The sequence below is a fragment of the Paramormyrops kingsleyae genome, chromosome 5 (genome assembly GCF_048594095.1).
Source record: "Paramormyrops kingsleyae isolate MSU_618 chromosome 5, PKINGS_0.4, whole genome shotgun sequence".
Taxonomy (NCBI): Eukaryota; Metazoa; Chordata; class Actinopteri; order Osteoglossiformes; family Mormyridae; genus Paramormyrops; species Paramormyrops kingsleyae.
Genome location: NC_132801.1, coordinates 14,737,776 through 14,754,723, shown reverse-complemented (window position 1 = coordinate 14,754,723; position 16,948 = coordinate 14,737,776). Strand labels below are relative to the sequence as shown.

Genomic DNA, 16,948 nt, shown 5'->3' with positions numbered 1-16,948 from the left:
TCATGGAACGGTAGGCGTTGCGTGCGCATGCGCAGAAAAGATAATATGATAATTTTGTTGATATTTAGCTGGAGTTCATTTTTGGCTTTTGGTTTGGTTTTCTAATAATTTCCCCTTTTTGGGGTTCTAAAATTGAACGAAACGGAAATAGGGAATATTTTGCATGAGGGGCTGATGGAAGACGCAAGGGATTTGGTGAGTCTATTGAGCAGGTTGAGCGTGAAACCTTGGTACATTGGTAGATAGCCAGCTAGTAGCTATGCTATTACAATCCTGTTTATCCCCCCTTTGTTGTGATTGTCAGCTTGCGGCAGAAACAGCACTCAGAAGGCCCGTAGCTTCACACGAGCAGCTATATCAGACTCAGGAAGGTCGGCGGTTTGCTTTATAGCTTATGCTGACGTGAACCAAGCAGTTTCTTTTTAGCGTAGTAGTGCAAGCGTACGCGGTAGCGCCGTAATCTCGAGGTGTTGCAGAGCAATGGGATCACGCGAAGGCCTCTTGTTGAGACCATACCGTCACTAGGTGCCACTAGTGGAAGGCTGGGAGAGCTGCTGCCTGGCGCTGAATTTACATCTCGGCTAATGCGCCAGTATTTGGTACAGTAATTGCTGTGAAAAGTTAGCGTACGGGCTGTGTATTGAATGTGCTGATTCGGGCAGACCCTGTGCTCCACCATGCCGCGTTGTGTACAGGAAGATCTGCGCTAGTGGAAGCCTTTAGGTAGAGCCAACTGGAGAGTAAAATACCATATATATGTATGAGGAAATGCAAAGAGGGGCGAATATGAATGGTGCACTGCGACGCGTGAGATGTGCCACAATTTCGGGGTAAGGACTGCTTTAAAAAAAAAAAAAAGTGCTTATTGTGCTGTGTTTTCTATGCCCTTTGTAGCTTGCTTACGCGGTAAGGAATTCATGCACGGATATGCTTTTCGGATTGCTTGCTTATGTCACGATTCAGTAGTAAAACGCTCCAGCAGTTTGTATACAAAATGTTTTGCTTGGACTTATTGTCGATCGGTTGAAGTTTAGCGAGTTTTGCTGCTCGTCCGGTTCCTGCTCGTGGTTGCGTACGGACGCTGTTTATTCCGCGCTGATAGCCGGCGATTTAAATGCCTTTCTGGAGCCTTTCTGACCTGCTCCCGTGCGGAAATAGTATTATTTTTCGGTGTCGTGTGACAAGCGCAGAAGATATGTCAAAATCGATATCGTTTTTTTAAATAGCCACGGCAATTTAGAACACCACAGGTGGCAGAATAGTCGTCGGCTTTGGCATGAGGAAACGATATATATTTTTTTTCTTACGCAAAGGTCGGAAATTAAAAGCCTAATTATTGTTTATTTCAGAGTGCCACTTCCTCTCTGAGGTATGATTGTAACATACAATAGATGCTAGTATCGGTTTCACTGTATAATAGAAATTCGCATATAGATGTTTTTTTCGCTGAAAGGTTTTCGTGGGAGGCTTTTTTTTTTCTTTCGCTTTCTGCCAGCAACAATACTTCCTGACAGTATGCCTCTGTGGTGTAATGGCAAGTAAATGATTGATTCTTTGTTTAGGTTGTGGAATTAAAATGAAGACGATGACATTTTTAATTTTCTGAATATTGTTTAGACTTCATGAAATCTGAGACCAAAACTCTGCTGCCTCTGGACTTTCCCAAAAGGTGTAAAAAAGTGCTTTAAAAAGTAGTGCCATGGAGCAGAATGGACATAAAAGGGTATGTATTAGAATCGTTTGGCAATGTTTATGTATTTAAAATTTGCAGTTTATTAAAATGTTGGTAATTGGGTTTTTAAATGTATTTTTAATACCAGGGTGGAGTGCTGTTTCGCTTATTTACTGATGCGTTTTTGAGATGTTTTGCGTATTTGAATGAGTACATTCTGTGTGAAAAATTAAAGGTGTAACTTAAAGGTGTTTGATTTCTACAAACATGCACTAGTATTGCCATCCTTTAGGTCCTGCAGCACGAGTAATATTTTTAAGAAGCTTTTTACATGTTTAACCTGTGTTTCTTAGGCTTAACAGCAAGATGTAAGCTTTAGTAAGCTTTTTATGAAGCCTTGATGTGACACAAGTAAAAATCTATTACTGTGATTGAAAATGATAAAATTATCAATTACGGTCGTGGAAGTATTTTAAGAAGTATTATTAAAAAAAACATAACAAATCTTTGAATCCAGATAGTTCAGCTGCTAATGGTTTCATCATAGCTATAATATCGTTTTTGCAGCTATATGGCTGAACATGTGGCAGCTGCTATAGTCAACAGCAGGTCCAGAGGCAGCACTTAATACATATTTAGCACTGGTATCTGGTGGTGTAAACGAATAGTAAAGCTAGAACGATTCCTATAACCCAGTGAACATTAAAATATTCAAGTAATGGGCAAATTGTGCCCAAAAGAACCAAACTGTGGCTCTCTTAGACACCAACCATTTTTATTTAGGCATTATTCATATTGTTTGATGCGTGTGGTCAGTGGCACACAGGTCTTAGTCGTAGCCTTAGGTTCTTTGTGTGAGTGGTTCACTAATGAACATCTGAAAATATTTTGGTGATAAAGGGTATAATTTTTCTGATGTCTTTGTGGCGTGGCCAGATTTTTGCCCCGTTTTCTTAATATGCAGCAAATGGCATGATTTGAATTATTTGCATTTCGATTATCTTACAGACTGAACACACTCCACGTCCGGACAGAAAGCGGCGAGATTCCTTTGGAATGTTTGATGGATATGACAGCTGTAGTGAGGACTCCAGCAGCAGCTCCAGCACGGAGGATAGTGACGATGAGCAGACCAACATTCGCGCTGGCCTCTCCATTATCAAAAACAATGGCCAAGTGTATACCTACCCTGATGGAAAAGCTGGAATGGGTAGGTATTTTTTTTTGATTTGGTAGAAGCAAATTAATGTAGATCAGCCCATAAGATGATCACCTAAAATGTAAATTTTCCATGTTGATGTCTTGCAGTTGTCTGTAAAGTTCCTTTGTGCCTTATTTATTTTCATTTGCAAAAAAATCTTTGAGTTTGGATTGATTGATTGAATGTGTCATAATAATTAGATGCCGTGTACATACACGTTCCCTTCTCTCTCCTTTTCTAGCTACATGTGAGATGTGTGGCATGGTGGGAGTAAGAGATGCTTTTTACTCGAAGACAAAGAGATTTTGCAGCGTTTCTTGCTCCCGGAGTTACTCATCAAATTCTAAGAAAGCCAGTATTCTGGCCAGACTCCAGGTATCACCTTTTCATTGTGTGTTTTATAGTACAGTTCTGTTCTAAAGTGACATCTATTATGCTTTTTAATTGTGTGATCACTAATTTCTTAGTTTTAGTGTGTGTGTGTGTGTGTGTGTGTGTGTGTGTGTAAAAGTAATCTATAAATGTGGCTGAGCAGTCAGTGTATATTTAACATACCATCCCTAGATAATTCTCTTTAAAGGCTGCTTACGGTTCATTTGTCTTTCTCTAAAGGGGAAACCACCAACAAAAAAGGCAAAAGTCTTACAGAAACAACCTCTTATGGCAAAACTGGCCGCCTATGCTCAGTACCAAGCAAACCAACAAAACCAAGCCAAATCAAAAACTGGTATGTTCATTTATCTGGAATGAATAAATGTTTTTAAGGATGATCTAAGCTGATAAATGCATTCCGTTGATGATATATGGATTAAGCAATAGCTATTTATTGCTTCTGGATATTTGCTAACGGTGATATAATACTTTTTTTCCCCTCTCTCCTGTAGTGGTTCCCGTTGAGGGCTTTGACTGGGGCCATTACATCAGCAGCAATAACTTGGTTGGAGCACCAGTTAGCTGTTTCAAGCATGTAAGCACAACAAATGAACATAAACAGCTTGGACTCCTGCTTATTCCTCCATCTTCATCTCACAGACATGGTTCTTTGTCCCAGGTCCCCCTGGCAGCCTCCTGGGGTGACGTTACTGAGTCGGTGCGACTAGAAGTTCCCAATACCGACACTGACGTTCCCACAGAAATATACTGGATAGCATCAGTCATCAAACTGGCAGGTAATGACTATGGAATGTCATTATCACACATGGTTCAAACGTTCTTTTATTTGAAAGTTTAAAACGTTTAAGATGAAAGGAGTTTTATGAATGAAAGTCCTATCACTTATTCTTCTACAAGAAGGCAAAGATAAGTAGGCCCACATTACAGCTTTATTTCTAAATTATATTATTGGCATGATCTTTCTTGAATATTGAAACCCAGCAGAAGGTATTGAGACAATTCAGCTTTGAAAATTCTGTTCAGAAGACACTGATCCTTGTAAAGCAAGCCTCTTGTCCCTTCTAGGTTTCAAGGCACTCCTTCGGTATGAGGGCTTCGATGACGACAACAGCCGTGATTTCTGGTGTAACCTGTGTGTCCCTGAAATCCACCCTGTCGGCTGGTGTGCATCCACCGGCAAACCCCTCGTTCCTCCCAAATGTAAGTTTGAGGGATGCGATTCTGTGCCAGCAGATTTGTTCGCTCATTTTATAATCCATTGCTAAGACATTACTCCCTTGCATATACTTATTGTCGACAGACCATTTATTCAATAGGCCAATTACTAGGGCAAATTGTGATCTCGTTAAAAGTAATTTTGTGTGTCTACCTGTCACACAGGATTGTAAATGCCGTAGTAGCATTCACTCCACTGGTAAACTTTCCATATCTCCTACTACATCCTTAGAATATGATGTTTGACTAAGGGCTCGATTTTAGCAAATTTAAGTAAACTTGGCTTGTTTACCACGCAAAATAAGGTCAAATGACCGCCCCCACTACCACTACCACCACCACCAAAAGCAAACCAAACTCCAACCAGTTCAAGAGGTGGTCTGGGTTCGGTTTGTTACAAGCCCACTTGGCCGGTTCATTTGCTGATGATATGTGAACAGAAAGTGTACCCAGCTCACTTCACTTTTCTCTCTTTTTGGATACCATACAATGCTGATGTCAAAACCAACCCAGAAAATGTTGAATTCTTAAGGTACTATGTACTAAGGTACTACTGCTGCCATATTCTTCACGCGAGGTGACGTGTACGGAACACGATGCGCACGCAACGCAAGCAGTGTACTGACTACTTGCACGCGAAGTTTACGTCTATCTGGAGGATTAAAGGTTATCTCCACCAGGGGGCAGTGTGAGAGAACCATCTTGGTCAGCTCCTTTGTTTCCAGTCTCACTTGTTTTGTATAAGGGTGTGACATGAAATAATGTACACTCGCTGCCTCCAAAGCAATCAAGTTGCTAATATTTTAATACTGCTGCAGCTCTCTCTGTACTCTAACCACTGCTCCACATCATACTTCACTCTGCCTCATTACCCCACGTTGAATGTTGCATTGTATGTTGTTAAATATCTCATAGTAGTTAGTATTTTGTAATTAGGCTTCACGACACTGGAAAATATCAATTTCTGCAATAAGTATTGTAGTATCAATAAAAAAAAAAATAAAGCAGTTTCCCACAAACATGTCTATTCATGAGTGATTTAAACAGAAAGGATGAAAATAATTCGTAATGGCTTGAAGAATGCCTGCAGAGCTCATGGAAAAGCAGCGGCGGGAAACTTTAAGCGTCGTGTTAACTCCTTGCGTAGGTGCACCTACGGCGCGTGGAATGAGTGCAGAAAACGTGTGGTGGCCATAATGTGTATGCATTGTGAGCATCAAGTATAAATCAGCCCTTAGAAGGATGCAGCCCCTGAATTCGGACACAGCCTGCATGAGAGTTTAGGCCGTGATCTTGCACAGAATCCCAGAATTCCGAGCTAAGATCAAAACATTGTCTCAGGAAAGCTAATGTTACTTGGTTTACTTTGTTGCATAGGATAAAGGTGTCTGTTTTGTTTTACTGGAGGCTTATACCTTAAGATCTTTCATGTTATAAAGTGTACTTTCAGTGGTTGTTATGCTTCTGTTTTTAAAGCCGTTTGCCAAATAGGTTTAAGAATTTAGATTGATCACATGGTTGGGATTAAATAATGTTTCGAGCTTCCTGTTGAGTACATGCGATTATATGTACCTGATGTTATATGGGGGAAGAAACGAGACTCATGATCAATTCAGTGTCTGAAAGGGCCGAGTGTGAACGTGAAATGGACTGAGATCACGTAAAAGCTGAAGTGCACCGGAAAGTGACCCGAGTGCTTTTGGAAGGTTATGGACAATGTGAATTCAAAGAGAATAAAATTTGCTTTCTCTTGGCACACTTAAAGAGGGCTGAATTTGGTTTGTTTAGGGTGTATTCACATATAGCCCTCTTTAAAGATTTATCTGCATTGTTTAAATTTTATATCTCATAGTTTATTAGAATTCTGTTTTAATTGTGTAGGTTGCGATCTGACAACAAAAAATGTAAAGGTAACCAGTATTAAGTAGTATAATGTCTTTCTTGCTAATCTTTGTATTGTCTCTCTCTCTAGCCATTCAGCATAAAAGCACCAACTGGAAAGCATTCCTAGTGACGCGCCTTACAGGAGCAAAAACGCTTCCACCTGACTTTTCCTCCAAGGTGAAGCACTGTACTCCAGTGGTCAGAATGCGCATTCACGTTCTACAAAACACACCGATTACTTTGATCGTTCATTATTCATGTTGGAGTGTGGACCTAGTTGGATTTTCCTGCAGTGTCCCTATTCTCAGACTTGAAATTATCCTTCACAAGGTGCAAGAGAGTATGCAGTACCCCTTCAAAAAACTGATGCGGGTCGAGGTGGTGGACAAGACCCATCTCTGCCGGACGCGGGTAGCTCTGGTGGAGCAGGTGATTGGTGGCCGGCTGCGACTGGTGTATGAGGAGAGCGAAGATGGCACTGATGACTTCTGGTGTCACATGTATAGCCCACTCATCCACTCCATTGGCTGGTCCCGCAGCATTGGTCACCGTTTCAAGAGATCTGGTGAGGAAATGAGTAGAACTCGGCCATGTAGTCTGGTGTTTACATGCTACCTGTTGTTCGTGGTTGTATCTTTCCATAACATCAAAGTCACTAATTTTAAAAATGCCCATTTATGTGTTTTTTATTTTATTTTATTATTTTAGATGTATCAAAGAAACTTGAAGGTCAGGCAGATGCTCCCGCGCAGCTATTTTTGAAGGTAAGAATACAATTGTGTGTGTTGACAATGTGTAATTGGTACCAAAGTCTCTCTTCAAACTGGCTCCATAAACACCTGCATCTAAAGGGTATTGGGGCAGCAGAAGGAAAATGAAATCGGTCACCTAATTTTCTGTCAGGTGAAGGACGTCGATCAGAGTGGGGATTGGTTTAAAGACGGCATGAAACTGGAGGCCATCGACCCACTAAATCTCTCTGCTATATGTGTAGCTACTGTAAGAAAGGTAAGGCCTGGCTATTGGCAGAACATTGTGACCCGATCTAATGATGGGGCCTGTATTATCTCATCAGCCTTCGACGTTAATGGGCACTTCTTTCTCTAGGAATCATAGCCTTTAACTGTGAAGAAAATGGCTGGTGTTATCTTCATTAAGAGATTTGTGTGTTTCACCCATGGTTAGGTTTTGGCAGATGGGTACCTCATGATCGGGATCGACGGCTCGGAAGCTGCGGATGGCTCGGACTGGTTCTGCTACCATTCCACATCGCCCTCCATTTTCCCTGCTGGTTTCTGTGAAATTAATGACATTGAGCTCACCCCACCTCGAGGTACTTTTAGTGGCTGAATGCATCAGATAGTGACGCCTTTAAAACTGCCCATGGCTCATTTGATGCTGCTCTGGATTTTAATCTAAAATAAAATCTTCCTCACAGGTTATAATAAACTCCCATTCAAATGGTTTGACTACCTCAGGGAGACGGGTTCCATAGCAGCTCCAGTGAAGCTCTTTAACAAGGTAACCCCTGTTGGGGATGTTTTGAGGAGACTAGTGCGTTGACTGTGCGGATGGCATAATTGCTAAGGATGTGCCCACTGAAGGTTGCTGGTTATCTCAAATTCCAGTAAAATTATGCACTGTGCGCGTTTGTTCATCTGAGTTGCTTTAGAAGCATGAGCTAAATTGCTATGTGGAAACACAATCATATCTATTGTGAAAAAGACACCATGGAATATTAGTCGTCTTCGTGTTTACTCTAAAAAGGGATCTGCATCAGGCATGCACTGGGCCAGTGTTTCCCCTCCAAAACTATTTAACATGAACTGGTGTGGGAGCTTTAAAGATGCTAAGTGCCCTTTTTAACCATAGAGCAGCTGCCTCTCAAAGTCTCTGCTCAGCCCTGATCTGCACAAAATGTTTTATGTGGATTGTTGCTTGGGTGGTTCATGTTGTAATTGGGATTCTGGGGCGTTGAGCACAAGAGGTGTGTGTTCTTTGCATGCAGATAAGTGAATTTCTTGAATCTAATGTGTTAGTGCTGAGATAAGACAAATGTTGTCCCTTTGGGTCCTCAGGATTAGAACCGGAAAAATTGGTTCTAGACTAGTCATTGCTCTTAGATGATCAAATACATTCTAGTAATGAAAAATTTGGTGGGACCTACTCTTTAAGTAATGATCCCCATGCAGGAATTTTGTGTTCAGTGGAATATGTCAGTTGAGATGAGATCAGTACTTTATTAAGTATAATCATGTAAATAAGGAATTTCAAGAAGGTGTTATAATTGATTAACTAAATTACTGAGTTGTGGCGCGTCTACATTCTTTTATCGATCAAGATTAGTAAATGGGTGTAATGGAGACCTGTTTTTTTCAAGGTATACTTTTATTCGTACCAAAAATGTCATGCGACTTCCCTAAAACAGCTAATGAAGTATGTGTATAATTCCAACAATCATCAAAAATAACAGGATGTTTTAAAAGAAGTGAATATGCTGAAATATCCAGAGGCATTGCTGAGTGTGCTTGTCGCTACCCTGGTACGCTGGCCTTCTGTGTGTGTAATTCAGTCGTGTCCTCCTGACTTGCAGGAAGTTCCAAACCACGGGTTCCGCACAGGGATGAAGCTGGAAGCTGTGGACCTGATGGAACCACGGTTGGTGTGTGTTGCCACGGTGACACGCATCGTGCACAGACTGCTGCGCATTCATTTCGATGGCTGGGAGGACGAGTATGATCAGTGGGTGGACTGTGAGTCGCCGGACCTCTACCCCGTGGGCTGGTGTCAGCTGACGGGATATCAACTGCAGCCCCCAGCCGCACAGAGTGAGTGGTTTTACGCTTAGCTTTGTTACTGCTGTAGATGTGTTTACCTTTTACATTTCCCTTTATTCACTAGTGAACTATATTTGTCTGCCATTTTGAGTGTTACCATTCATGAGCTGTGTTACGAATTTATAGATGACAGATTGCACTGTAGGCCGGATCACACAATGGCTGTTATGTGGAGATGAGTGAGCAGCATTGTGACATCTCTGAAACCCCTGCAAACTGGATTCTTCTGATCTTTCTCTTCTAGCCACAAGAGAGGTGCCCACGAACGTGACGAAGCAGAAGAAGAAGACTCAGCAGTACAAAGGACAAAAGAAAAGTGGGTCACTTCTCATATACTCTTCCCGACGTTCTTTAAAATGCTTCCTTTTGTGAATGGCGACACTATTCAGAAAAAAAAAAAACCCTGGCGACCTTGTGTTTCCTGTCGGGGCTCGGCGTCTTGGGTTTCCTTCCGGGTGCGGATTTGGAATGCGGTGGAATGAGGCAGCAAGTGCCACCTTGACGCGACTTGGTTCTTGAGGTTCTGCTTTGGAGCAAAAAGACGAGCGCAGCATGCTTTCACTTTGCAGTTCCAGGTACTCTAGGCTCTGATGGCGCAAAGCGTTTCACCGTCTGTCACGCTAACTGTCGCCACAACGTAGGTCGGATTAGCAGGGAGCTGGACAGTGAAGCGACTTTGAAGACTAAAACCTTGAATCTGAACTGTGTCAAGGCCCACGCAGGTCTAACTTTGGCTCATTTCCAAACCAAGGGAGCAAGTGTCTAAAAAGCTTTTGGGGATAGTTGTAAATGATCCTTCCATACCGTAATGTGGTATTTACTGGTTAACAAAAATCCTGGTATTTGTGTCACTTGGGTATACTGGATGGTCTCCATTTTTAAAGTATTGAACAAGGTATTTTGATTGGTATGGAGAGCACAGGGGAACCCGATGGGTGTGGGGGGGGGGGGGGGAAGCAGGGACAGCATGAGGCTCTGTGGGGGTGGGGGTGGGTGTGGGTGGGAGCAGGGACAGCAGGAAGCTCGGTAGCTTACTCCAGTCTGACTTGGTGTTTAGAGAGGAAGATTCCAGTTGGGAAGAGGCCGATCAGTTTGTCAAGCGTGCCTCTGACAGGCACGATGCGGAGGAGCTTCTCGGGTGATGAAGAGCTGACTCCACCCCTTTACCCGTCCCATCCCGCACAGGCTGCGGCCCCGGGCCCCACTCAACCCCCCACCACTAGTGGGGAGCTGAATCCCAGCCTCAAATCAGGTAATCCACCAATCCACCATTCCTCCTAGTCTGCCTCACTCGGGGTGAGCCGTTTATGGCTGCACAGTACAGTGGTCTCATGCTGGGGTGTGACGGGCCTCAAATTCAAGGCTAAGGTTACTCTCATCTGTATGCCATGTAGCATGTCTTAATCAACACGCCCTTTCTCAAAGGTTGATTTAGTTTTACCTTTTTAAATTCCACTGTGGATTTGTATTTATTGCTCATCACAAATAGAGGTTGCGTAGCTTGCGTCCCTATAAATTACAAAACCAGAATTGTCTGATAAAATGCATAAACGATGTATCTTATTCTTAAATGAATGCAATTTAATTGAACATATTTGTTCATGCTAAATGTAGATTTCTGAATTGTCTGACTGCAGTAAATACTGCCCAGCTCCCTTTGCACTCTGTGCGCGAGTGCTTTAGTGAAGATGCATTGCACGTCTGGCCGTTTTGTTGTAATTTAATATAATTGGAAAATTAAGCCAAATGAGTATCCCCTTACCAACTGCAGTTAAACTTACTTTATATGTAGAAAATAAAAATTACTTTGATAAGGAGATAAAAAATAATAATAATAATAATTGGAGTGCTCAATATGTGAAGTGGCCCTTTTAATAAAAAAGGATTGATTGTAAAGACTGTGCAGATAGACAAAGTATTATGTATATTTACGGTATCTAAGCATTGTGGTTAGCTAAATCCTTTTTCTCGTGTGTGACTTTTTTTGTGTTTTATAGATATGTTGCTCATACAGTGCTCACAAAGTCTGGAGACCCTTGCTTATTCTGAAATGCTGCAAATTTACTGGTTTCATGACAGAAGTCCATTGACAGGCAATGTTTAATGTGTCTGCACATCTTCCACACAGACATTTTCTTTTACAACTGACTCATTCAGTTCTGTACTTGTCATTTTGCTGGTAAAGGGAGTTGTACTCACTGGCTGCCAAAGGGATACTGAACACAAATGTTTGGTGTTTTATGTTACTGCTTGTCGATAAACTTAACTCAGAACAGCTGTTTTAGTACTTGAAATGTTTTACTTAGCTTCTGGCCATGCCTGATGTTATATTCATTTCTTGTAAATAAATGAAGTAATGATTTTTGTTATAAAACCAATAAATTTGCAGCTTCAGCAAGCATCCCCAGACTTTCTGTGAGCACGGTGTGTCCCCATCTGCCTCCCCCCAGCACAGTGCCTTCCATAAATTCATTTTAGGTGTATTTGATATTCATTTCATACTCTCACATGACAGTGGTGTAGGTGAACTTCATTGTTTATTGGATCTGTAGAAAATAATTAGGTATGCCAAGCAGATTAGTATTTTCCCCATTGTAAATGATATAATAGAAAAACTGAGTATTTAACGTTCAAGCCATTTGACTGGAATTATTTATAAACATTGTTAGAAATATTTGGCCTGATGTCTCTGATAGCTGTAATTGTTTCTCTTAAAGTGTGAAAGGGTATTATCTAATTATTAAAATGGTTATTTTGGTAAAATGATTTATATATTTGGGTAAAATATGTGGAAGTTCATTGAAGTCTTCTGGGGTCTCTGAACAAATATTTGACCGTGGTCATATTTACTGTCCTTATATTAGTTTTTCATGCTTTGTGTTTGAAATGGTGTTGATGAATTCTTAGTCGTCAGATACACTGCAGAATCCTAAATAAGCTATTTATAGCATGTCTTTTTAAACATGGTATATATAGGCTGTTTAGAAGATGCTCTTACTGTGAAGTATGTTTTTCAGTAGCCAAAGATGTAATGACTAGCAAATGCCAGTATTTTTAATTTTGCTGTTTAAAAAAACAGTGTGAGGAAGTATTAGCTTCTAGGAATTGATGACCGTGTATGTGATTTATTTTATTTATTTATTATGAACCATTTTGCCGTGCTCTCATGGGGCCATATGTATGTGCCAGTCAGTGAAGCCATTGAGAGCAGCTGATACCAGTGAGAACTTATAAGCTTGGCTGCTTTTCTGTCCATCTGATCCTGCCAGAATTTGTGTGGAGAAACTTCACTGATATTATTCATGTGTGGGTTGCAGAGTAGTTCAAGAGCAAACGTCTTTATACTTCTCAGTGTTGCATGTGTGTGTGTGGGATTGTACAGGTAGGGTTAGGTGTTTGGAAGAATTAAGGATTTTAACTTGCAGCCCTGGGGTTGAGGCTGGACATTTTAGCATTGATGTCAGGAGAGGTTGTTCTTGGCACGATCCCTTGATTCTTACAGGCTCTTCTCCTCTCCCTCAAGGGGCTTCACTGCAGCTGAAGGAGGAGACCGCAGAGCTGGATGAGCACAGCTTTTCACAAGGCATCTCAGACCAGGAGAGCAACGGTCCTGGCAGCTACTATGTCAAACAGGAGCCGTGAGACAGCTGATGGGGACTTTTGACAAAAGCGAAAGCCTTAAACACTGTCTGACCTGACCAGCACTTGGAAATCAGTTCGGGGGTGGATGGGTAGGTGCACAGCGGTTTTGACGAGCAGCAGGACTCCAAATCATAAGCAATTGTTTATTGGGTAAGAAAAGACACAAGAATACAGCAAATTTAGAAGAGAAGGTAATATTTTACAAGATTATTATTTTCCTTTAGCTTTGTTTTAACAATTTGCCAGATGGACTTTCAATGTTCATTGTACTTGAAGTTTTCAAAGATGTTTTTTGTAAGATTTTTTCGAAATTGAACTGTTGTGTGTCTGATTTGTTTTGGTCACTTTGGGAAGGGGGTAGTAATGTGAGAATTTTTAAGTTTAAGGTGGAAAGATCTAAGTATATATACATTTTTTGTGATCTGAAAAGAGTGGGTTTGAATACATGTAACTCATAAACCTTACTGGTATGAACACATTCAGATTCAATGGATAACACTGTCATAAGATTGCACTGCAGGAATGTACATTTCTATTCACCCGTTGCAGTCACCTTTGCCACAGATGTGCAGCTTTATTATATAAGTAACAAATCAATCATCAATCATATTTTTAATATTTAACAAACTCTGTGAGAATTGTAAAGAAACAAGATATGTCACCATTGACAGATATGCAAACTTTTATTTTAAGTTGCGTTTTTCTTTTTAGACTAAGAGATGTCTGTAAAATATTTCGCCAGTTACCTAAAATTCCATATTTTAGAGCCATATTGTTGCAGAAGGGTGAAGTATTCAGCTGAGCCTCAGAATAAATTAATTTTTTTTCATACTAATATTGATTGTCACCGTTTACATCAGCAAAATTTTAAAAATAAAAACATTACATAATTTTAAAAAATATTTCAAGTGGAGAATGTGGCATAAAAGCTGTGCATAGGACCCCTGTAGGTGTGAGCATTAAACATAACTAGTTCTTGTTTGGGGAACAAAGATTATTGAATAACCAGTTAAACAACTATTGTTAAAGTACATTATCTTAAGAAACAAGCTAGGTTCACTCTAAATCTTTATGTGTTTGGTGTGTGCATGGTTAATTCCTTTCCCCCCCCTCTCTGTTGTCTTAAAACCATGAGCTACCATGAAACCAATGACTTTCATCACAAATTTGATTCCATCACAGAAATCTTTGTACTACCTCATTAAGAACCTGGCAGTGGCACACTTGACCTGTTCACTATCCATGAGGTAGTGAGACTCTGGGAAATAAAATGTGAGTTTATTTTTCTGTCATTTCCTTTATTTTTCCTCCTCCCCGCCCCCCCCATCTTAAATTTCCCCTCCAATTGGTTAGATGAACTTACGCTTGTTGCATCATCGATCCAGTGGATCGATGTGTAAAATGCCACTGCAGAAACTGTGCAGAATCAGTGTACCTTATGCAAAGGAAAAATGTGGAACCTGTTCATCAGGTATTAACTGTATATTCCATCTTGGTGCAAAGCAGGGGTGCACAGTCCTGGAGTTCTGGAAGCTTCTAGTTGAACTTCATTACTCATCTTTGTTCTTCAAATACAATACACTTCCTGCCGCATCGCAGCGTGCCAGGACTGGATTAACACACCCCTGATCAAAGGCTTCATATGGCATACATACATTAATATACTAATATTTTACATATATCTTAACATTGGAGACATTTATTTAAATGAAGATTTAATATGCAATTATAATTTTGAAATAAAACTGGCGCTTTCATATATTTGAAGATTTAAGAAATAAACCTATTAAAGATTATATACAAATGTCTACATACAAACGTGCATAAAATTTTAATTACATGTAAATCTATTGCATAAATGTGACAATTTCTGTTACAATGTATTTGGATCAGCTGTGATCTTTTTCCATAGCATGCATAGTTAATATATTTGTTAGTGTGTATAGCAACATTTTATATTGATGTATATATAAAATGTATACTCACTAATCAAATATAATTTCTCTACCTGATGCAGGTGTAAATATTATATAACTGTATACACTATAGACTCCCTTCATGTACCAGTAAGGTTGATAATTAATTCTCAGGAAACATTTGCATCTTGTTTTATAGGCTTGCTGTAGCTTGTTGGGTCAAGGCTAATTGCTTTCCAGGTGGTCAGTATTGGGGATATACAGGAAATCTAAAGTAAACAACAAAACTAATATTTTTTTTTTTTCTTCTTAATTCTTTAATGACATGGATGACATTGATGTGCATAATATTTAATAGTATTAGGCTTTTATGGTCACTTGGTCATGCGGTCTAAAAAAGTATTTCATTTTCACTGAGTAAAATTCCCTGTTGCATATTATCAGATATAAATCGGAGACAATTATTTGTAATTGTGTTCTTGCAAATGTTAAACATTCTCCTAAGTCTTTTATTTTTTCCCCCCACAGAAAAAAAATGTAGGTGTTGGGGGGGGGGGGCGGGTACAGATTGCAAAACAAGGTGTATCATTAAGAATTTAAATTCTTTTTTTGGTTGAATGATTGCTTTTCTTGGTGGGTTATTTTACACAGTGGGGATGCTGTGACTTATGTGTGTGCAATGCCTTTCCTTTAAATATTAGGAGGCATGAAATTTCAAACGGCAGCCACACGGCTACCTTATGAAGAGGCTCCTTGTTTGTTTTCAATTAGGTGTTCTGAGGGGGTGGTGGATGCATTTGGTATAACATTCATACTGAATATGCAGTTCATGTGTTGGCTGGAAGAAGCAGAAGTTTGCTTAGTTTGTTAAAGTGTGTCCAGCAAAGCAATAAAGCATTCTGTTGTATTCCACCAAAATTTGATTTCAAGTGCATAGGCTTTATTTTTTAATTTGGGATCACATGAGTTATTGAAATAAAAGAAATGCTTTAGTTTGACTGGCATCAAGGTGTTTGAGATCTTTGCCATTGGTCCACTGAGTAATAATTCTGAGATCCAGTGGTGCTTAATGCACTGATGGTGAAACATGTTCAGATAAAAAAAATAAACTTTTCTTTTCTAGCTTGAGACAATGCATTCGAGACCAAACGTTGGCATTATGTTTGTTTGTACTTTTAAGACATGACTGTTTCACAACAAATTTAGCTGCTACCCTCTCCTATAATATGACGTAGGTGCCATTATTCTACATGAATGACAATGTTGTAAGTCAATAACAATAAAATACACAGGTGTACAACCTACAGTGTACAAAATTTCCTGTAAATGAGATGGAGGCCTTACCTGTTTTGTTATACTTGTTTTCTTGATAGCAAAAAAGAGTGAAAGAAAATTGTAACATGTTTCATGAACCAAATATCAGTGCATGCAGCATTGTGAACATCTTGTCGAGGCCCACGGTGCAGACCTGACCTCCTTTACTTTTTGTGCTATGGTCTAAAGTTATGTGCAACTTCCTAGTTTTTTTGGATACTAACACGGGTCTCTTTTTTATGTGAATCCCCCTTTTCCTCAGTCTTTGTATTATGGTGCTATATATTTGATAAACTGTTAATCCTTTTAATGGGGAATGATTTTGAGAAAATGTACTTCTGGTTGGATTTGAGTTGTCTTCTGTATTGTATTTTGGATACAAATGTAAAGAATTTGTAGAGAAAATATTAACTTTTCCCCTCATGGTACATCTGGGGGTTCAGTAAGGTATGGGATTTGTACACCTTTTTCATCTAAGTTTTGATAGTGTCTGTACATGTTCTTTCCTTTCATTGTCATGGTTATTTGTGCCGTGAACCAGAGGTTTAATAACCTTTCTATTGAATTTGTAAATAATTAAAGCGTGAACTGTTATTTTACAAATCTTGCAGACGTTTCCAGCATGGATGTGAAAAAAAAAAAGCATTAATTCACTGAAGACCTTTTTACACTGAATAAAAAAAATATATAAATGTATCTTCACTATTATTTCCTTCCACATCATCTACGGTCCTGCAATCTGTTGATGTAGTGATAGCTATTTAAATATGGGTGTTAAATCACCGATTGAGGGAACAGCATATAAAATTCCTGCACGCTACTGCCGAATGTCTGAAATTTCATCCTGAATTTCAACTCGATTCAAAAGCAGTGT

The 16,948-nt window shown here is 39.8% G+C and overlaps 1 protein-coding gene across 9 annotated transcripts; it reads left to right on the top strand.

Annotated features, from left to right (window-relative positions):
• The first annotated feature begins 31 nt into the window (after positions 1-31).
• On the top strand, positions 32-16,770 carry mbtd1 (mbt domain containing 1). Of its 9 annotated transcripts, none has more exons than XM_023791189.2 (18): positions 38-195; positions 1,618-1,723; positions 2,681-2,882; positions 3,115-3,248; positions 3,486-3,600; positions 3,758-3,840; positions 3,925-4,042; positions 4,332-4,466; positions 6,454-6,542; positions 6,696-6,930; positions 7,074-7,129; positions 7,269-7,373; positions 7,551-7,698; positions 7,804-7,886; positions 8,959-9,193; positions 9,447-9,518; positions 10,388-10,454; positions 12,726-16,770. In XM_023791189.2, exons 2-17 carry the CDS (start codon positions 1,700-1,702, stop codon positions 10,423-10,425), a joined length of 1,872 nt encoding a protein of 623 aa, XP_023646957.1. In that variant the 5' UTR covers positions 38-195; positions 1,618-1,699; the 3' UTR covers positions 10,426-10,454; positions 12,726-16,770. The 9 variants fall into 9 exon arrangements, with proteins under 9 accessions (XP_023646955.1, XP_023646957.1, XP_023646950.1 ...); XM_023791182.2 differs by having other exon boundaries at positions 10,260-10,454; XM_023791184.2 differs by having other exon boundaries at positions 41-195; positions 1,563-1,723; positions 10,260-10,454.
• The last annotated feature ends 178 nt before the right edge of the window (positions 16,771-16,948 follow it).

What these genes read in the sequence shown, in the direction of transcription:
- mbtd1 (XM_023791182.2), top strand. Translation starts at nt 1,700, where the DNA reads ATGGAGCAGAATGGACATAAAAGG. An exon ending in TGATGGAAAAGCTGGAATGG is followed by an intron (nt 2,883 to 3,114) that starts GTAGGTATTTTT and finishes CTCCTTTTCTAG; the next exon opens with CTACATGTGAGATGTGTGGC. An exon ending in CACCTGACTTTTCCTCCAAG is followed by an intron (nt 6,543 to 6,695) that starts GTGAAGCACTGT and finishes ATCCTTCACAAG; the next exon opens with GTGCAAGAGAGTATGCAGTA.